Genomic DNA, 22,537 nt, shown 5'->3' on the forward strand with positions numbered 1-22,537 from the left:
TTGTTATTATCTATATGTGCACAAAAAAGAACTAACTTAATGTATACATGCATGATATATCAGCATATAGACCATGTATATATATGTATACAACAAGTGATAATCATTTCGATTTTCATGTTAAATAAAAAACATAAAGACATTATGTGGTGCAATATAAAAGGGTTATTGACGGGGAACAAACTAGGGGTCCCTAACAGGCCCCGCTTATATAAAACCAAGCCCAGTAGACTTATTGGGCCAAGGACATGACGGCCCATCAAGCCTCGCAGGGAGCAGCCATCACTGCTAAGCAAACGGGTCTAGGAGCCTGACCTCCAGGACACGTGGCGGGGCGGCTCCCCGACCCAGCACTCTGGGTCAAGGACGGGCTGGAGGCCAAAGACGTGCGCTCCAAGAGCGCCGCGCCCTCTGACAGGCGTGCCGGCCAAGACAGCCTCTGTGCAGGACTCAAGGCGTCGCCCCTCCTTATCTTGTGCCAAGGGCCAAGCCAGCAGGCTCCTCTGACAAGGGGACAGCGCCGCTTGAGCGGGCCCCTCGACACAACGGGAGGAAGCCTCCGCAGACGCTGCCTCCTCTCGTCGTAATGATGGCTACTACTGCGCACCACTCCATTACGCCAGCGACCGTGACCGGACGCCCCCGGTCAGGCCTCGGTAAGACGCCCCTCACCAGGCGCGCCGTTTGGTGGCAGAGCTACGTAAGATAGCCCCGCAGGCAAGGAACCCAAGCTCCGGCAGACAAGATCAATGGAGACTCCCGACCGACTGACCAGGGGGTCGCGCCGCTCCAACTGAGCCAGATGGGACAAGCGCCAGGGGGACACACCGCTCAAGGAGATCGCCAAGATCATTCCTTGAAACAGAAGATTGCCAAGATCAAGCTCATCCACTCTCAACCGACTGAGTGGGCCCCGACGACTGACAGGATAGATTTTGTGCCCCGATAGCACAAAAACACAGCGCTAGAAGAACTATAAAAGGGGGTCCCACCTTGAGCTATAAAAGGGAAGGCCCCCCCACGTAGGAAGAGGTTGGACTCTCTCGGGTTCGACACTACGATACTAGCTTGTAAGCTCCCCTCTAAACTTTGAGCACCCGGACTCGAGAGCAATAGAGCAAGAACACCATCCCCCATACTGGACGTAGGGCATTTCAGGACCGAACCAGTCTAAATCCTCGAGTATTTGCGTGCTAGACCATATCCGATCAAGCACACAACCTTCAAGCAATCGAGTAGTTTAGTAGTCGCATATTGATCAGATTGCCCCTGATGTTGAACACATTTCAAATGATATGGCTGAACAAAAATCAAGTTCGGCTGGGGGGTAAGGCAAGAAGAAAAAGGCTGACAGCAAGTCGACCGGTCTGACCGGTTCCAGAAACGGTCTGACCGGTACCCAGACCGGTCAGACCGATGTGTCCAGTGGATCTGAAAATCCCTCCATAGCAATAAACAAAACAAGGCCGAGCTTCAAGGAGCTCTTGGCTAAATATAAGAATGAAGGAGACACCCAGGCGAAGCTAAGGATGAGAAGTCATTATCAAGATCTTGCGAGCAATTGAATCCTCATCCATCTCAAGGTAATTGTGCTGCTATGCCATATTCAGGACTGATTGCTCCATAGTTATGGCCGTACATTGGTTATTATACGCCTTTGGATCATAGTAGGATGCATATGCAGCCTTATTTTATTTAATATCCTCTTATATATCTAAATTATGGTACGACACAAAGACCGATTATTGCTAGCAATAATTTGGTCAGAAAGGATTTTGTTTGCAGCAAGGAGGGTGAGAAGAACATGAAACAAGATTCAAAATATTTACAGCCGAGGTGGTGTCCCTCAGGCTTATCTCACACCGAGAAGAGAAGGCTGCAACGCATGCGCAAGCAAGAATCGATGGAGCAACAAGTAGAGGTCAAACCAACAAAGCTAGTAGTCATAAAAAAAATTTGGAGGCCGAAGCAAATTATTTCATCATCAACTTGAAATAAAGCAAGTCATGGCCAATAATTTTTTATCGCCCTTAGCACAAAAAATGGCCGATGTATTAGTAATCATCGCCCTTAGTCAATTTTGGTCTAGAGGAGTGTTTTTTGGCACACAAGTTTTGCCAAAGAACAGGGGGGCATTTGTTGAAGACCAAAATTGGCAATAGCCGGGAGAGACCGGTCTGACCGGTATGCTCAAGCGGTCTGATCGGTCTGTTTCTTTCTCTTTGACATGCATTTCCGGGTCTTGCATTGTCTTTCCGTTTTGCATTTTGAGCACATTTTCTGATATGATGAGGCCCATTTCATTCCTATCGGTCTTGCCGGCCTACTAAATAAAAAAGAGCTTTAATTGCAATCGGGCTGGGGCCAATGTGCATGTTTAAGTCCGCCACCGTTCCAGAGATGATAATGGACCAACCTAATTCCAAGTCTTAAACTCGATCGTCGTCATATTCGTTGGAGAGCAATGCAATGCAATTTGGTTGGTGTTACAAGCACATAAATAAATACTCCTGCATCATCGTTGCTTCCTGCAGCATGACTTCATTGTCTGCCAACCCAAACCATGCATGCAAAACCGTGGGTGGATTGGATCGATGGACAGTTTATATTAAGCAAAGCAAGCTAGGCAAACAACTCCATCCCATTCCCATCCAGGGCATGTGGGCATGCATGCCTGCCCTTCACAACTCCTTCCTTAGCTTCCCTGAAAAAGCAAAGCCTCCTCTATCTCGCTCGTCCCAGCTGGGGCCTGTGGGGCCGGCCGTCTCTCTCTCTCTCTCCATCGATAGTCGATCCTTCCTCACCTTGGTTGCTTCTCCGGCCGATTCCACGGTCGGCATAGCAGATTGCCGGCCGCCGTCTTCTTCCTTTGTTACTAATTCTATCAGACAGCAAGAACCCGATCCGATCAGGCAGCAGGCCATTGCATTGATCATCGAATTCTATTGCCGACCAGCAAAGATACAAAATAATAATAATGTTGAGCTGGCTTCGTCGCTTCCCCCACGACGTGGTCCACAGGAAGGAGAACGCCGGAAGCGGCGGGCGGAGGACCTCCTCCTCCACCACCTGGAGGAACAGGAGCAGCAGCTTCACCGCCCGGATCATCCGATGCGCCTCCTCGGTCGTCGACGCCACCGCCAATAATAATAAGCACCGCGACGAGGACGACGACTGCCCCCCGCTGCCATTGTCGCCTCCTGATCATCAAGTAGATGATGATCATGGCGTGACCGTGGTGTCGGCGGCCCAGGCGTTCTCGTTCCGCGAACTAGCCGAAGCCGCAGGCAACTTCCGGCAGGACAGGTTGATCGGCGAGGGCGGGTTCGGGCGCGTGTACAAGGGCCGGCTGACGATGCCGGGGGAGCAGGATCAGCGGGTGGTGGCGGTGAAGCAGCTGGACCGGAACGGGGGGCAGGGCAACAGCGAGTTCGTGGTGGAGGTGGTGATGCTGAGCATGCTGCACCACCCCAACCTGGTGCGCCTGCTGGGCTATTGCGCCGAGGGCGACCAGCGCCTGCTCGTGTACGAGCACATGGCCCTGGGATCCCTCGAGGACCACCTGCTGCGGCTGTCCATGCCAATGCTGCCATGGCGCACCAGGATGCGGGTCGCGCACGGCGCCGCCAGGGGGCTCGAGTACCTGCACGACAGGGCCGTCATCTACCGCGACCTCAAGTCCTCCAACATCCTCCTCGCCCACGACTACACCCCAAAGCTCTCCGACTTCGGCCTCGCAAGGCTGCTCCCGATGGCAGCATCGTCATCCTCAGGCAGCAGCACCAGAGACTCTAGAGTCATGGGCACCTACGGCTACTGCGCCCCCGAGTACCTCCGCACCGGCAAGCTCAGCGCCAAGTCCGACGTCTACAGCTTCGGCGTGCTGCTGCTGGAGCTCATCACCGGCCGCCGGGCCATCGATGCCACCCGCCCGGACGGCGAGCAGAGCCTCGTGGGATGGGCGGTCACCATGTTCGCCGACCCCAGCAGGTTTCAGGAGCTGGTGGACCCCCGCCTGGTGATGGCCATGCAGGGGCCTCCGCCGTCGGAGCTCAAGCACGCGGTGGGGGTCGCGGCCATGTGCTTGCAGGAAAACCACGCCCTGCGCCCCGTCATGACCGACGTCGCCATCACACTCTCCTTCCTCGCCGCCTCCACTACCACTGATCATCATCATCCTTCTCTTCGACCTTCTGACCCTCCATCATGCTAATGCATGCTTATTCATGCATCTTCGATTCGATCGTGCATGCATGCCAGATGTAAGAATTGGGCGCGCCGCGCGCGGTAAGAAAAGAAATTACATATATACTAGATTCGTGCCCGTGCGTTACAACGGGCAAAAACAAATAGCAACTCCAATCAATCATATTATTCAAAAGAGCCTAGCATGTTCGATTTAATCAATCTAAGTGATATAAATGCACACTTTTATAATTCACATAGTTACCCAATTATCAGGTGACAATGCAAGCATGAATAGAAAACTAAAGAGGATCGCCAAAAATCTCCCAGGATGATCAATTGAATAATGTCATTGGACATATGACCAAGTTTCAGATATTACCTTATTCCATAAAATCTTTAGAAAATTTCCGTGTGAGTAGATGCAAAAAAATAGTGTACATACATGTTAAGAAATTATTCATACCCTTGCCATAATAAGAGTCATTTCCATGTTAAGTGATTGCTTAACAAATAGTGTACATACATACATAAAATAACTCGACCGGAACCACCCCCACGGCATTGCAATTAAGAAGGAACCGTATGACTCCAGTCGAGAAAACAACTCCGAACCCTGGCCATGCTCACAAGGGCCAAATCGAACTTGGGCCAGCAACCGTAACCTGGGCCGGCGACACAGCAGTCCAAGCCAGTGAGCACAGCGAGTTTTTTTTTTTTGGGTGCAAATACCAGGTTTCAAACCCTGGCTGGTGGGCACAACCAACGACCACCACATCAAACCTCATCAGCATTCTTGGTATGAGCAGTAATATCCCCATACTTTATTTCTTTAGTTACTGATAAGTCTACTCCATGGAAGGATATCAGCCTTTGCTCACCAATCTCTTTCGCGGCCTATTCAATCAGAAGAGAAAAGGAAATTTCAAAGAGGTACCACAGAAAAAGTTATCTAAGCTAGTATGATGAGCACTAATTAAGTAATATTACCTGCTGAAGTGGAGGCATAACCTCATAGCACAGCAATGATAATGGATATATGTGCCCACGAAGGCCAGCATATTCCAGAAGCCTCCTCATGGTATTCACTGAGGATGAATCGAATGGCGCTTGCCCTTGTTTTTGCAAGTGGCAGACAAAGTATTAACTATACAATCATTTAAAAAAAGAATAAACAATTTGAGCATAATAAGTAATACCCACCGAAGAAGCATTGGATGACAAGTTTGTTGGTCACAAAAATATCATTTGTAAATTTGCGCACAAGTGTATAGTTCTTTACACTTGATAGATAAATTTATTTCACTATGTCAAGTTATATGGTTAAACACATGAGCCAGAGAGACTTAATAGCTAATATTCATAGGAAAAAGGATTAAAACTAACATGTTATTGAAAGGGAAGATACCGTAAAAGCAAGGCCATTTCCTTGAGAGGTTCTAGTGTTCGATTTCCTCCATCTCAATTAGCTTAGAGCAATCATTCATATTCTTTTTTGAGTACACGCAAATCAGGTTCCTGATGGGGAAAAAATGCACTTTGTTAGTTCTGTTACAACTTGAAGCACCAGGCATGAGGTTGTTAAAAAAATGCTTAAGTGAAAAATTAATGGAAGTGAAAAGCAAGCAGAAAACAACATTATCACATATCACAAAGTTTCTGGGAGAAGATAAAAAAACATCCTATGCTAAATGTCTTGCAAAGCGGATCAGTAACAACCATATCGCCTGCAACATAAACCTAAATCAGGTGAAAATTTAAACTGATTTGACTGGGTCATGTAGTTCATTAGCTCAACAGTTTATACTAAAAAGAGCCTTACTATGTCTTCACTAATCCTGGGATTGCTTTTTTCAAGTAGCAAGGCGATAATTGCTGGATCTGCGTCTGTCTGATGGTTTGACATAAAAAAACATTGTGGCCGTGCAATGACATCATCCATGGATTACAGGAATGAGTATCCCAGGACAAGAACTGTGTAACAATCTCATGCCTAGTGCTTCAAGCTGTAACAGAACTAACAAAGTGCATAAGAATAAATGGTCTCCAAAGTATGATGCGTACTAACTGTCAGCATACTTTGTTTTCTGAAACTTGAGAATTTTGGGTCATGATGTCAAAATAAGAAAGCAATATTCGCAATTTCGCATCACTAATTTCAACAACTATCTCTAAAGAATACTTAAACAGTAGAAACAAACGTATCAATTCTATTTCAGTCCTTAGAGAGTGATATTAATTTATCTCAATTAAGAATGTTAATAAGCAGTTATTGAATGATGGTTTACACTATCCTCTTCTTCTGAAAGGCCTTGACGCCATTTCAGACCTTGACGCCATATCATTGTAAGATTTATTACTGAAATAAACTACTGGCTGATAGCGATTAGATGAATCAACCTGCCGGAGCTTCTCTTCCATGTCATGGAAAAGGGAAATGTTGCCAACGTAGGAGTTCCTGAGTATATGAAATGAGGTTAGCAAAAACGTAAGGAACCATAGTAGATCATTTTTCTTAGAATAAACATAAATGGAGTATGCCTCCTATCTATGTTGATGGATGATGTCTCTCTCACTAAAAGAATAATCAAATAAATAACCAAGCGCCTGCTGTAAGAGAATGCAATATATGGGGCGTGGCTAAAAGAGAATGTCGCTGAAGAACACGGGGGTGACGGTGGCCGTACAACACGGAGGCAGGAGACCTGTGAAGGCGCACAGCGCCGCCAATCACGATGCTACCACGGTCTTCGTAGGGCGACGGGGGCGGCAAGGCGACGTGAGGCCGGGGACGACTGACGACAATGGGAACTGCACGGTACGGTGGCGCCCCGTGGTACGCAACAGTGTGGCGGCCTGATGATAAACTAAAAGATGTCACAATTTGTTAGCAACAACCAAGAGATATCAATGATGGTATAGCAACTCATCTACTGCTTATCTTAACAACAGGCCATCAGGGTTCAGAGTTTCAGGTCTATGCGACGAATTGAATTGAACGCATCTACTCTGATCTCTCAACTCATCTGCACACGAATTGAACCCATCTACGCACGAATTGAATCACATCGATTGAACTAACCAGCCTCAAAATCTCTTGGCACGACATAAGAGAACGAACCTATGGAAGATTTCCAAGGTGCAAAGAGAGGGCGGCAGGGTAGACGATGTGGAGGTGCTGGCCCCTGTCCTGGCTCTGTCCTGCAGCGGCGTCACACTCGCATACACCCCTTCCTTCACCAGGCGCCGCTGCACGCCGGGAGCGGCGTCGTGCGTCCGTCGTCGCACCGGAACGGGAGCGGGCCGATCCGATCACCAGGCGCCGCTGCACGCCGGCTGCGGTGACCGTCGGCTTGCGGTGGAGAAAAGGGGGAGCGCCGGCGGAGGAGTCGGAGAGGAGGCCACTGCTGGATCCGCCGGCCCTCGCCTAGGTTTCAATAGGAGCGGATCTCACAACCGATAGGGGTGGAGGAGACTGGGGAGCGAGGGCGGAGGAGTTGCGCAGTTGTGGGGAGCGAGGGGGTGCACAAGTAGCGCGGCGGCGGGGGAGGCAGCGGCGCGGGAGTGGCGCGGCGGCGAGGGATGGAGGCGGGCACGCGTGGGCGGAGGAGTGAGGTGGCGGAGGGGGCAGGCGGCGCGGCGGGGTTGCGTGCGAGCGGGGGCAGGGAGTCGGAGGCTGGACGATCGGCAGGTGGAGGAAGGGGCCGAGATTTCCGGTCTTCAGAATCGGGGAGGGGGCGATACGAAGGGGAGGGGGCGACGTACGAAAGGGGTGGGATGACGAACGAAAAAAAATTTGACCCTTAGCCTTTTTTAGTAGTAGAGATAGATATATACACACGCTAGCTAGCTAAGCTAGGGATTACTACAAAGAAAAAGCAAAGAAAAATGCTTGGCTCTTCAAATCCTCATCAAAGCTTCTGTTTTGTTTTCTTTTTTCCCTATAAATAATCAAGAGAGTATTCACTTCTTTTGGTTTTTTTGGCCCTATAATTAATTGGCCAAATGACGCTGAGGCGTTCTAATATGACAACAACGTGATAAAGTGAACCAAGTCGAGACAGGTCAATTTTAATGGGAATTTTATGAAGAGTTTCATGGCATTAAAATCTATGTCACATCATCAATTTTGCTGATATGGTAAGAAGAGAGAGTTTCATGGCATTAAAATCTATGTCACATCATCAATTTTACTGGTATGGCAAGAAGAGAGAAGAGGGAGTTTCATGGGATGAGAGAGGAGTTTGTCAAAACAGCTTCACTTGTTGACGGGGGAATAAACTAGGAGTCCTTGACGAGCCCCACTTGTATAAAACCAAGCCCAGCAGACTCATTGGGCCAAGGACAGGACATCCCATTAGGCCGCGCAGGGAGCTGCCTTCGCTGCTAAGCGAACGGGTCCGGGAGCCCGACCTCCCGGACACATGGCGGTCCCCCGACCTAGCGCCCTAAGTCAAGGCCAGGCTGGTGACCCGAGACATGCGCTCCAAGGACGCCGCGCTCCCTGACAGGAGTGCCGGCCAAGGCGGCCTTCTCACAAAACCCAAGGCGCCAGTTCTCCTTATCTTGCGCCAAGGGCCAAGCCAGCAGGCCTCCCTGACAAGGGGATAGCGCCGCTCATGCGGGCCCCGAGACACAACGGGAGGGGGCGTCCACAGACGCTGCCTCCCCTCGCCGTAATGATGGTTGCCTCTGCACACCACTCCATTACGCCAGCGACCGTGACCGGACGCCTCCAGCCAGGCCTCGGTAAGACGCCCCTCACCAGGCGCGCCGTTTGGTGGCAGAGCTACGTAAGATAGCCCCGTAGGTAAGAAACCCAGGCTCTGGCGGACAGGACCGAAGGAGACCCCCGAGTGATCGACCGGGTGGCCGCGCCGCTCCGACTGAGCCAAGATGGGACAGCGCCAGGGGGACACACCTCTCAAGGAAATCGCCAGGATCATCCCTTGCGCCAGAAGATTGCAAGGATCAAGCTCATCCACTCCTGACCGACTGAGTGGACCCCGACGACTGACAAGGACGATTTGCGCCCCGGCGGTGCAAAGGCACAACGCTAGATAACTGTAAATGGGGGCCCCACCTTGGGCTTTAAAAGGGAAGGCCCCCCACGTAGGAAAGGGTTGGACTCCCACGGGTTCGACACTACAAGACTAGCTTGTAAACTCTCCTCTAAACTTTGAGCACCTGGGCTCGAGAGCAATAGAGCAAGAACACCACCCTCCATACTGGATGTAGGACATTTCAGGCATGAATCAGTCTAAATCCTCAAGTCTTTGTGTGCTAGACCATATCCGATCAAGCGCACAACATTCAAGCAATCGAGTAATTTTGTAGTCGCCCATTTCCCGCAGCGACAATTTTGGCGCCGTCCGTGGGGAGCGCTTTGTGCGTTCACTGCTTCGGCGATCGGATGGTTTCGATCACTCCATTCGCCGCTCCGGCGGCCGGCAACGGCGAGACGATCCGCTTCGGCTCACTGGAGTTCCCCGCAATACCCCGCGATGGATTGCGGGTACCTCCACCGTTTCCGCCCTCCCAGACCTTCCAGTTTGGAAGCCTGGAGTTCGTCACCGACCGGCTCGGTGCACTACACCTCCATGAGGAGGAAGCCGCTCCGCCGGACACCGAGGAGCCGGCTCCTCCTTCCAAGCCTCGCAATCTGAGGCGTCGGCGTTCATTTCGCTGGCGCACCAAGAAGCACAGGCCATCGCAGCCAACCCGTGCGGTGCTCCGCCGCATCGCGCTCATGATGGCCTCCAACCCCACTGTCGAGGACGTCAACTTGGTCCTCTTGTCTCTGGCCAACGTCTCTCGGCAGCTCGCGGGCGGGCTTCCTCTTCCGACGCCCCGCTCGTTCTCAGAGCGGCTCCCGTTCGGCCTTCGCAATGCCGCGAGCGTTTACGTTTGGGAGACGCGCAAGGCTGCCCAGGCTTTCCAGCCCACGTCGTGGTTCGTTGGCATGACGGAGAGCTACCCAGACTCTGTCCACGACCTCCTATGCTACGAGGATCCCCTGAGCGATTCCTCTAGCACAGGAGACAACCGCCTGGAGGGAACATCTGCGCCGCCGCGCATGTGTGCCATGGCCGACGGCGATCTGCCACAAGGGGTGGTGCCGTCCGAACAGACACATACCCCACCGGACCAGTGCGAGCACGCACTCATCAACGCGCAGGCCCACGGCGAAGATCTCCTTCCTCGCTAACAGGCACCTCCGCCCGTGGAACAGCTTCCACGGGCCCCCTCTGGGTCAAAGGGGGTGAACCCCACAAGTTCCACGCGTCGATGCGCACGTGCGGTCAACCGCGACATCATCAACGACGCGCGCATGCAGCTCCCGCAGGAGTTCCGTGCGGGCCAGAACATTACAGCGACTGTGATCCTCCTGCAGATGCTGCCAGAGCCGGAGGACCCGGCCCAAAGGGACCTTCACCGCCAGGTGAGGAACTTGGTGGAACTCGCCGCCATCCAGCAGGCGGAGAGCCCCTCGTTTCACCGCCGACAGGGCACCGCCTCGTGCCCAGCAACGACTGCGTATTTTGCCGGGATCCAAGCCCGTCCAGCAATGACTGCGCCGCTTCGACGACGAGAGGTGCAGGGCCATAGGAGAGGAGTTAGCTAAGCTATCAGCTGCCGACTTCATAAAAGAAGTCTACCACTCCGACTGGCTATCTAATCCAGTCCTTGTAAGAAAGAAAACTGGTCAATGGAGGATGTGTGTTGACTACACCAGCCTGAACAAGGCTTGCCCCAAAGACCCTTTCCCTTTGCCTAGAATAGATCAGATAATCGACTCCACCTTCGGGTGCGAGATCTTATCCTTTCTAGACGCTTACTCGGGCTATGACCAAATAGCGATGAAGGAATCTGACCAGCTCGCGACATCCTTCATCACGCCGTTCGGCTCATACTACTACGTATCGATGCCTTTCGGTCTTAAAAATGCGGGAGCAACATACCAGCGATGCATGCAATCCTGCTTCTCCGACCAGATCAACCCGCCAATCGACCCAGACCGATCAGACCCGCCTCGGGCAACGGTCGCGGTCTACGTCGACGGCATCGTCGTCAAAACACCACGCGTGGACGACCTGGTCGCCACCCTGAGCGCCACGTTCATAAATCTCAAATGATTCAACATCAAGTTGAATCCCGAGAAATGCACGTTTGGCATGCCTAAGGGCAAACTACTCGGATACATGGTGTCTGAGCGTGGCATCAAAGCCAACTGCGACAAAATTATGGCCATCACTAGCATGGGACCCATCCGCGGCGTCAAGGGCGTCCAGAGGTTGACGGGGTGCTTGGCGGCGCTCAGCCAATTCATCGCTCGGTTGGGAGAACGAGGCCTGCCTCTATACAAACTCCTCAAGAAATCCGACACCTTTGTCTGGACAGAGGAGGCTCAGGCGGCCCTCGACCGCCTCAAGGCTCTCTTGTCTTCTCCACCGGTGCTCGTGGCACCGGAACCTTGCGAACCCCTTTTGCTTTACCTGGCAGCTACCAACCACATGGTCAGCGCCGCGCTGGTAGTCGAAAGGGAAGAGCAAGGACACGCCTTGAAGGTCCAACGACCCGTGTATTTTGTCAGTGAGGTACTGACAGATACCAAGTCAAGGTACCCTCAGACACAAAAGCTTCTGTATGCCGTCATCATGGCTGCCAAGAAGCTCCAACACTACTTCACCGAGCATGAGGTATCGGTCGTCACCTCATTCCCACTCGAAGAAGTTGTCCGCAATCGCGACGCAGTGGGACGGATTTCTAAATGGGCAGTCGAGCTCATGGGCTACAACGTCAAGTACGTGCCACGCACGGCGATAAAATCCCAGGCTCTGGCCGATTTCATCGCCGAGTTGACGGAAGCCCAAGCTCCGACCCCAGAAATCTCTCACGAGTACTAGACTCTCTACTTCGATGGGTCGGTCATGGGACCCGGCGCGGGGGCCGGGATCGTCCTGATCTCCCCAGAGGGAGGCAAATTCTAGTACGCAGTCTGCCTACATTTCCCTGCATCCAACAACATTGCAGAATACGAAGCACTCATCAGCGGCCTCCGTATAGCCATCGACATCGGGGCAACCCGCCTGTATGTCTATGGCGACTCCAAGCTGATAATCGACCAGGTCATGAAAAACTCCAACAGCGAGAACCCACTCATGGACGCATACTGCCAGGAAGTCCGCAAGCTGGAAGGGCGATTCCGGGGTCTAGAGCTCCACCACATCCCGCGGAAACAGAACCCTGACGCGGACGCTCTCGCAAAAATGGCTGCTGAGCGCAAGCCGGCACCTGACGGTGTCTTCGTCAACGACCTGAACGCGCCGTCGGCGCGTGAGAGGCAGCCGGTCGCTGACAAGGCAAAAACAGAGGAAGCAGAGCATGCGCAGAAAGCAGAGCACGCTTCCTCCGACCCAGCCCCCGACCAATCACCCGGGGGCCCAACCTGTCTCGCTACGGGACAAGCCGACCCGAGCCAGACAGATAACACAGACTGGAGAGCCGACCTATTGGCTTACCTCCTACACGAAGTCCTCCCCGAGGACCGCAACGCAGCCCGTCGCATCGCCCGACGGGCCAAGACGTTCGCCGTAATCAACAGCGACCTCTACAAGCGCAGCCCCTCAGAGACTGGCATTCTCATGAAGTGCATCACCATCACCCAGGGCAAGGAGCTCCTTCTCGAGATACACGCTGGGATCTGTGGACACCACGCTGCTCCACGCTCCTTGGTCGGAAAGGCTTTCTAACAGGGATTTTACTGGCCAACGGCCCTGCGCAACGCAGAAGACATTGTCCGCGCTTGCAAAGGCTGCCAGTTCTACGCCAAGCAAGCCCACCTACCAGCCCAGGCACTCTAGACCATCCCCATAACATGGCCGTTCGCCGTATGGGGCCTAGACATGGTCGGGCCACTCAAAAAGGCACCAGGAGGGTTCACCCACCTACTTGTCGCAATTGACAAGTTCACAAAATGGATAGAGGCAAAACTGATAACCATGATCGACTCCAAGGAGGCAGTCAAGTTCTTCTTGGACATTGTGTACAGATTCGGAGTGCCCAACTCCATGATCACTGACAACGGGACAAATTTCACAGGTCACTACTTCTAAGAGTTCGCGAAAGGATACGGGATCCGAATCGATTGGGCATCGGTCGGACACCCGCGCATGAACGGGCAAGTAGAAAGAGCTAACGGCCTAATCCTCTAAGGGCTCAAACCGTGCATTTTTTACATTCTCAAAAAGTTCACGGGTCGTTGGGTGGAAGAATTGCTGGCAGTGCTCTGGAGCTTGAGAACCACACCCAACCGATCCACAGGGCTGACGCTTTTCTTCCTAACATATGGCTCCGAAGCCGTGCTGCCCTCCGACCTGGACTACGGTGCGCCGAGAGTCAAAGCCTTTGACCCATCAACGGCAACCGAAGCTCAGAGGGACACGATGGAAGTTTTGGAAGAAGCAAGGCTAACTACGCTCCTTCGATCGGGTCGCTACCAACAAACTCTACGCAGGTACCACGAGAGGCGCATACGGGAGAGGACGCTGCTGGTTGAAGATCTGGTGCTACGACGGGTCATGTCAATGAAGGACAAGCACAAGCTCTCACCACCATGGGAAGGACCCTACAACATCGTAGAGGTGATACGACCAGGCAGCTACAAGCTAAAAGACTCCGACGATAACATTCTGAACAATTCTTGGAACATAGAACAGTTACGTCGCTTCTTCCTGTAAGCAGCACTAGCAGCTCAGTCCAAGTGCCCCGATCCGGCCACTTCCGGCTCGGAGCACTCGGGGGCCCGACACCTGTCGATTTTTTCTCCCCGCACAACACAGTGCACTCACTCAGACCCCCTATCCGACCATTCACTGCCCGGAATCACTCGGGGGGCCAGACACCTGTCATTACCTTTTTCTTACATGCTCACAGCACACCTAATTTTGTTGGAGCACCCCGACCCATACACATTTGGCTCGGTGCGCTCGGGGGCCAGACCATGGTCTTCGACCATCTTACTTCTCGTTGCTTCCCACCTCTACAACCCCTTGCCCTGAACACTTTCAGGCCAAGGTGCTCGGGGGCCTCACTGGGGCAAACCGTGCAGCACGGACGCGTCTTTTTTTCCCGTCACACAACACATAACTTGTTCTGCCATCACATGCTTTTTTTCATCCTACTCAAATGTTTTTTTCTGAACTATCCAATCGATTAGATCCGTGCAACGATCTACGGCGCCTAGCGAATGATGCCTCTGGGCCAGCTCCTGCTATACGTCGCAGCCTACGGTCTACACGCAGTTCCAAAAGAAAGGAATGCAGAGGACCAAAAACATTCACGAGCAAGCAGAAAAGCAGTCAGCAGAACCTTATTCTAAAAAAAACATAGAGCTATACTTTAAACACCAAGCGCAATATGTTTTTTCCTCACCAACAATTCTGCACGAAAACAAAAACTAATACATCACTCATTTTTCCAACGGTGGATCCACACTAGAGGAAGGAACGGTAGAATCGCCGATTGACGACGCGTCTACCACAACACCAGTACTCCCGCCGCTAACCTCCAGCTCCCGCTCCGCACACCGGATGGACCTCACCTCTTCGAAGGTCAGACCTTGCGTCACCCTCTCGGCGATGGGCTCTAGTCTCCTGGCCACTACAAGAGCGTCCTCAAACGGCTTTCCGCCGGAGAGATCATCCTCAAGGCCCGCCAGATCCAGCTCCGGATGATGCAACACCACGGCGCTCAATGCGGTCGAAGCCCCGTGGTAAGCTGCTATGGCCGTCAATGTGAGCAGTTCCCTAGGAACCCGCCGTAATTCATCCAGCAAAGGACTCGACGGCAGGGAGCCACGGATGCAGGAGCAAACCTCCTGGGCCGAAGACTGCAGCTAGTCGAATTCACGCCGCAGGTCCTGGTGCCGATCAAACTCACGGCGCAGATCTTGGTGCCGGGAAGTCATCTCTGAAAGAAAGCATCACAGCACCATGAGGGTGTACTGCGAATATAACCAAAAGGAAGGGGGGCGAAGGAAATTACCATCCAATGCCTTCTCCATCGCCTGGCAACTCGCCTCCTACCGTGTCAGGTCGGCCTCTGCACGGACACGACGGGCCCGTTCTCCCTCAAGCTGGGCCTCCACGGCCACAAGGTTGCGACGATACTCCTCAGTATCAGAAGCACGCGCAGCCTCCACAGAGCGCAACCGCTCCGAAAGTTCCCGGGCGCTGCTTCGCTCGCCATCTCGCGACCGTACTCACCCTGCAGGAAAGACACTTCCTCTTTGAGATATTTTCCAACACCTGGTGTCACAGGACAGCCCAAATAATACCAATCAAGTGCAATAATTAACATTTAAACTCATTCCAGAATTACTGCACTCAATTGGTACACTCAGACCGCCTGCTGTAACCAGGATCGATTACACAGGAACTCTCGCCAAAAGACGAGCACAGATGATTACCGGCAACAAAAGCGATCAAAGCCAATTACAACATGAGTTTAACAGAAGCACCAACTTAAACTACAACAAGCGTTTACAAGTCAGCTTTACAAATCAAACTTCAGAGTTCAACATAGCAGAAAACAATTTAGAGTTTAAAACAAGCTTCAAAATACAGTACGATAAACAACGTCGCAGACAAAGACGAGCTTCACACCTTGCCCACTGATGTGAGGCTCACCTGCCCGAACTTCACGAAGAAGACGGAACCCACTCGACCGACCAACCCGGAGGAAGTGGTTGACCGATCCACGAGGCGCAGATCTCTTCGGAGTCCTCCGGAACGTAACCTGCTAAAATATATGGCAACAACAAGCCTGAGTATTCTAATACTCAGCAAGACTTACCCGACTATGGGTATACTTAGCCCATTATCTAGACATGCAAAGCTGTTTGGCTCTGGAGTTATTTTGCTAAAAAGCTACTAACAGTGAATCCTTACTTTCAGTATTTTAGCTCAATTTAAATTTATCAGGTACCAACTAGGTTTGCACCAACATCTAGAGCATGCATGGTTGATCACATTATCTTTTCAGATTACCACAGCCAACCTTCTCAGTTCAAACTTATTCCACTTCTTTACTACGATGTGACAGAGAGATCAAGGTTCTCATATCCGCGAGTCACGGCGAATCAATTCGATTTAACCTTGCAAGGTGGACCTAACCAGCACGGCACGTATATGCCCCGTCGGGCTATACACACCAACCCTTCACATATGCACACCGAATAGGCGAACTGCCCTGCGACCCGGGACTGCTAGCCCCACCGATACCAACGAAGGGTCAGCCATGAGTTTGTATACTAGCTCCACTGGTGAAGACAGTATCAAGTCCGCCTACCGGTGCACATATGGTATTGAGCTTACCGGTTTTGACTACCTCCTACTCCCGGCATGCGGTTAGTATTGTTCAATCCTCGATCAGTAGTGCCAACAACGGTACAATCCTCAATCGACACAGGCGGAGGCCTACTTTCCATAACTTCCATATCCATAACCAATCCATCTCCGCCCGGTCTCCATTTTTCCTTTCTTTTTCTCAAAGATTCATGCTCCAGCAACTTTTTCATAAGTAACAAGACCTATATCTCGCGAGTGACAGGAATCACTCGACTTCTACCGAATTTACTTAAGCATAGCAGTACTAGCGATACCTGAACTAGTAGAGACACTGGGTAGCCAAGATTATGCATCTATGGTTCCAATCAATTCCTTGAACGTAAATGCACAATACTTTAATAGAACATGAAGTAATTAAAAATAAGGGTTATGCACCGGGGCTTGCCTTGCAAGTCAGCAGGGTTAGTGACTTCTTCGGGAGCTTGATCAACGACTTCTCCTGGCTGCGGTTCTCCTGCTTGCGGCTCCTGGGTCGGCTCAGTGATCAACTCGTAGACAGCTTCACTCGCGACGTCTACACGTAAGGAAAGATGCCATGCAAGACTTAAAATGGTGCAATGAAATGATACAAGTGCTCAAGATGAAATGACAACACACCGAAAGAAAGATTATTTGACAGCACACAAAAAATGCGGCTAGGAGCGAAACACGCGCAGGAACTCAACTTACCGACATGAGTAAATCACAAAACTTTACTAGCATGAAAATACATTGAAAACACATGCAAGAAAAATTTATAAACTATTATTGAGAAAAGAAAACATTTACTTTGCTACTAGCAACAATAAATCGAGCATAAATGGATTTGCAACACACATAAAGCTTTTACCCATGGAAATTTTTCAGTGAACTACACTACAAAAAGTAATTTACTGAATAAATTTCATAATTTTCAGAGCAATAGAACAACCGGTATTAAATAATCTAGGTTAAACACAAACTGAATTTTTAGCAGGGGAAAAAGTGACATTTCCCAAGCACAAGTATTTTTCTTCTGAAGATCCTGATTTTTACAAACCTAACAAAATTTATTTTGCATTTTTCTCGTTTTTCTACAATTTTCTACACAATCTTGAAGTTTTCAGCCAAAAGATAATAAATAAAACAAAACCTACCCTAACTTTCCCCCTCTCCCTGACCGCGGGCCCCACCCGCCAGTGAAATAAAGAGAGAGAGGTGGGGGCTCTCCCTGCTTTGCTGCTCGCGCACGCCAGGGCCGGCGCGCGGCCTTGGCGCGGCGGTGCGGCGGCGCTGCAGGCGGCGGCGGCCGGCCGGCGATGCGGCCTGGCTGGACCGCTGCCAGAGCGGCTCGTGCGGAGCGGAGCGCGCGCGGGGCAGGGCACAGGGGCACGCGGGGCGGCGCAAAGGCTTCCGGCGGCGCTATGGCGAGGCGGGGCGGCGCACGGCGTTCCCCGCCGGCGGGGCTAGCCGGCGGTGCTGCGGCGCTGGCTCGCGGCCATGGCGTCCTACCGGCCCCGGGGTTGCGCGGCTACGGCCCGTGGCGCCACGCAGGGCGGCCCCGCAGCGGCGCGCGCGCGGCGGCGCGACGGTGAGCCGTCGGCGGTGGCGCGGTTTCCGGGGGGGAAAAGGTCGGGAAGGAGGAGGAGAAGGCAAGGAACCTCACCGTGTCACTCGAATCGATGCTAAGGAGGGCCGAGAGAGAAGTTGACGGAAGGGGCTGAGCTCCGGCGACGGCATGGCGGCCGGCGGTGCTGCGGGCGTGATTCCGGCCGAGGAACGGCGAAATCGGACTCAGAGAGGGGTGGTGGAGGTGGAAGGCGAGGTTTAAACGGCTTGGGTGCGAGCAATCGAAGCGGAGCGGCGAGGATGCCGGCGTGGACGGTGACGGCGGTCTCACAGCTCTGCTCGGCACGGCTCGAGGACGAAGGAGAAGGGAGGAGGAGAAAATGGACACGGCTTTCGTGGAGATAAGGACGATGCGCGAGCACGGCAGGCGAGGTTCGCCGACGGCCGACGCGTGGCGTCACCGGCGACGACGCGGGGTCCGCGGTTTGGGCGCGCGTACGGCTTCACTGGCGAGCCCAGTAACCGAATTGAATTCGTTTGAAATGATTTTAAGCAAAGTTTGACCACCCAAAACTCCAAACTTCATATGGGAACATGAAATTTGGCCAAAATAAAAGTTGTAGAGGGATAGAAGGTCTACAACTTTGCTTTTGGGCGAAAATTGATTCGAAGCTTGGATTAAGGAGAAAAACAAGATCGAACGAGGCTAAACAATGTTTTACCACACGAACTCGATTAACGCCAACGATGAGCTTAAGTCCATAATTAGTGGTTTAAGCACATGATTAGCATCGCGATTTAACACTGAGGTGTTACAGCCTTCCCCCCTTAAAGGAATCTCGTCCCGAGATTCAAGCATAACGGAAAATATAAGACAAGAAGGTTCAAGTGTAAAGTACCTTGATAGAGCTTAGGAAATCAGGATACTTGGCTTTAAGAAATTCCTCTTGCTCCCAAGTAGCTTCATCTAGAATTTGCTTTCTGAGCTCAAAATCCTTAGGCACCACTAATCGGTTCTTAAACCATAACACATTCTCACTATCTTGGTGGAAACAACTTACTTTCGAATCTCCTTCTGATAATCTCCTCTGAATTTCCTTTATTCCTTTATCTTTCTTTTGTGCGGTGATGCTTAGATCACGAAGAGTAGGAGTGAGTTCTAGATGGGCCAGTGTGCCATGCGGTACAATGCTCAAGTTCAGCTTTTCCATTTCAAAGCAAAGAGACTCGCTTAATGGTATAGCTGAGATGCAATGACAATGAGCTTTGCGACTTAGCGCATCTGCAACTACATTTGCTTTACCAGGATGATAATGCACTTCAAGTTCATAATCCTTGATTAGTTCCAACCATCGCCTTTGGCGCATGTTCAAATTAGGTTGAGTAAAAAGATACTTTAGGCTCTTGTGGTCAGTGTAGATGCGACAAGGACTACCCAAGAGATAATGTCGCCATATCTTCAGAGCATGAACTACAACAGCTAATTCCAAATCATGAGTTGGGTAGTTTTCCTCGTGGCGTTTGAGTGACCTAGACGCATATGCAATCACTCGGTTCTCCTGCATCAAGACACAACCAATACCAGTACCAGATGCATCACAGTATATGTCAAATGGTTTTGACGTATCGGGTTGAGCCAGGATAGGTGCAGAAGTTAAAAGCTTTTTCAGAGTATGGGAAAGCCTCTTCACATTTGTCATTCCAATGAAACTTGACACCTTTCTTGAGTAGCTCGGTCATAGGCTTAGCAATTTTTGAGAACTCTGGGATGAATCGACGATAATACCCAGCTAATCCTAGAATGCTGCAGATTTCCTTAACTGATATTGGAGCCTCCCAATCTAACATCTTGAACTTTTCCTGGATCAACTGAAATACCCTCTGCAGATATGACATGGCCTAAGAAAGGAACTTCTTTAAGCCAAAATTCACATTTGCTGAATTTTGCATACAGCTTGTGCTCTCGTAGACGTTGAAGAACAATATGAAGGTGCTTGGCATGCTCTTCTTCATTCTTGGAGTATATCAGGATGTCATCAATGAATACCACAATAAACTTGTCCAACTCAGGCATGAAAACCGAATTCATAAGATACATTAAATAAGCTGGAGCATTAGTCAATCCAAAGACATGACTAGGTACTCGAATAAACCATAGCGAGTGGAGAAAGCAGTCTTTGGAATGTCTTGAGGTCTGATCTTTATTTGGTGATAACCGGATCGAAGATCTATCTTAGAAAATACCTTAGCTCCTGCTAACTGATCAAAGAGAATGTCAATGCGAGGCAATGGGTATTTATTCTTGATGGTAACTGCATTTAGAGGCCGGTAATCAACACATAACCTCAAAGTTTGGTCTTTCTTTTTTACAAATAAAGCTGGGCATCCCCACGGTGATGAGCTTGGACGAATGAAACCCTTATTTAGTAGATCTTGCAATTGTACCTTCAGTTCTGCCAATTCATTTGGTGGCATCCGATATGGCCTTCTAGAGATAGGTGATGTACCCAGTTGGAGTTCAATAACAAACTCAACATCCCGATCAGGTGGCAGTCCAGGTAAATCCTCTAGAAGGACATCTGAATAATCGCACACTATAGGTATGTTCTCCAAGCTTTTACCCTCCAATTTATTTATGGCCGGATTGTGTGTCTTGTACTTGGTCAAAAGTAACACCCGTAGAACCATGTGCACTTGAATTGATATGAACAGCATGCGCCTGAGTATCCAACACAACTCCATGCGCCTTCATCCAATTCATACCCAATATGATATCAATCCCTTGATGTGGGAGAATGATAAAATTGGTCGGAAAGATTCTCCCAGCCAAGTTGTTTGGTACCATTCTTGCCATTTGGTTTGTGATTATTTGACCACCTGGGGATTGAATTTTATATGAAGTATTCATGCACTCAATTTTCAATCCGTGTCTATCTGCACAAGCCTTGCTAAGAAATGTATGCGAAGCACCAGAGTCGAATAGAACCCTAATTGGATGATCATTGAGGGAAAATATATCTGCCATCACGTGTTCCCCTTCTGGCACGTCCTCACAAGTGGTGTAACTCACACAACCATCCTTAATATACGGTGCCTTATTTTCTTATTTGTATTGCTAGGGCCTTTTCTCGGCTTGGGTGGAGTGTAACAGATATTTCCCGAGTGATGGCAACCCTCGGCTAGGTGATGCTTGCATGGATCAGAGTGGGAGCGAAAAACATGCTGCAATACTGGTTTCTTTTGCTCCAACTGTGAAGGAGCCACATGTTCAGGCATCCCCTGTTGTAGTTGATATTGAGTTTGGGAAAAGCTAGTGGATCCCATGCGTAGGCGTTGCACCATATTCCCAGGAGACCCAATAAGTGATTTCTTCCTCTTTTTCGCCTTTTCATGCTTCAGCATCGCATCTTCTTGGAGGATAGCTTTGCTGACCAAGTCACTGTAGCTGGTAAATGTTCTCACTGCTAAACGCATGAGTAACTCGGTGTTTAACCCTTTCTTGAAACAATCTTGCTTCTTTTCATCGGTATCAACGTGATGTGCAGCATATTGTGCAAGATGATTGAAAATGGTGGCATACTCCATCACCGATTTGTTCTCTTGTTTCAGATTTAGAAACTCCTCCACTTTCACTTTTATGAAACCTTCTGGAATATAATATGCCCTAAAAATCTCTCTAAATTCTGACCAGGGAATCTGTCTCTCTGTTGGTTGCATAGCTAAATGACCACCCACCATATCTTTGCCGGGCCTCTCAGCTGTTGCGCTGCAAAGGCAGTCTTGTCCACTTCTGTGCAATTAAGAATGCCAAACTTGTCCTCCATGGTGCGAATCCAAGCATCTGCCTCAAGGGGATCTTCGGCCTTGTGGAACAGAGGAGGTTGGGTGGCAAGAAAACCGACGTAGTCAGTTTCTGCTGGTGGTGCTTGTCGACCTCTGCCGGCATTGCTTTGCACTAGTTGCCTCAACAATTCGGTCTGCTCATTGCGATCGGCGATAAGAGTCGCAATAGCCTGAGTCAAGGAGGGAGACGGTGGTGGCTGTGCTCCTTGACCCCCATTTCCACGGTTAGCAGTGCTGTTATGCCCATCTGCAAAAGCACCATCCCTTGGTTAGCCATTCCGCTATCGGGACTAATCCATGCAAGTAAAGAATGTGCATAATTAATATGAACACACAGCATGAATCGTTCCTTCGCGATATGGTTCACCAAGAGAACAAAATGGTTTGCTTCAGTTGAAACCGCATCTGATTGGGTTGAACAACAGGTTGGTAACTCGGCTAGCTATAACGTTACAGTCTTAAGGTTGCACAATTATTAACCACAAAGCGACCAACCAACTTGAATATGCAAGATGCATGCACGTTCTATCGTTCTCACCCAAACAATTACCAATTATGGTATACGAAGACGA

The 22,537-nt window shown here is 50.6% G+C and overlaps 1 protein-coding gene and 1 long non-coding RNA gene across 10 annotated transcripts; one reads left to right on the forward strand and one right to left on the reverse strand.

The window, feature by feature from the left end:
- Window positions 1-2,941: 2,941 nt before the first annotated feature.
- Window positions 2,942-11,321, forward strand: LOC120694050 (probable serine/threonine-protein kinase PBL24). Its single transcript, XM_039977228.1, has 3 exons — window positions 2,942-4,166; window positions 10,376-10,447; window positions 11,044-11,321. Exons 1-3 carry the CDS (start codon window positions 2,978-2,980, stop codon window positions 11,319-11,321), a joined length of 1,539 nt encoding a protein of 512 aa, XP_039833162.1. The 5' UTR covers window positions 2,942-2,977.
- On the reverse strand, window positions 4,584-7,967 carry LOC120694044. Of its 9 annotated transcripts, XR_005683311.1 has the most exons (6): window positions 7,307-7,939; window positions 6,873-7,052; window positions 6,586-6,643; window positions 5,594-5,703; window positions 5,176-5,300; window positions 4,584-5,082 (listed from the first exon to the last, which is right to left on the reverse strand). It is a non-coding gene; the product is annotated as an uncharacterized LOC120694044 (long non-coding RNA). The 9 variants fall into 9 exon arrangements; XR_005683312.1 differs by having other exon boundaries at window positions 6,891-7,967; XR_005683309.1 differs by having other exon boundaries at window positions 6,873-7,967.
- Window positions 11,322-22,537: the final 11,216 nt, after the last annotated feature.

Source organism: Panicum virgatum, unplaced genomic scaffold, assembly GCF_016808335.1.
Source record: "Panicum virgatum strain AP13 unplaced genomic scaffold, P.virgatum_v5 scaffold_2378, whole genome shotgun sequence".
Classification (NCBI taxonomy): domain Eukaryota; kingdom Viridiplantae; phylum Streptophyta; class Magnoliopsida; order Poales; family Poaceae; genus Panicum; species Panicum virgatum.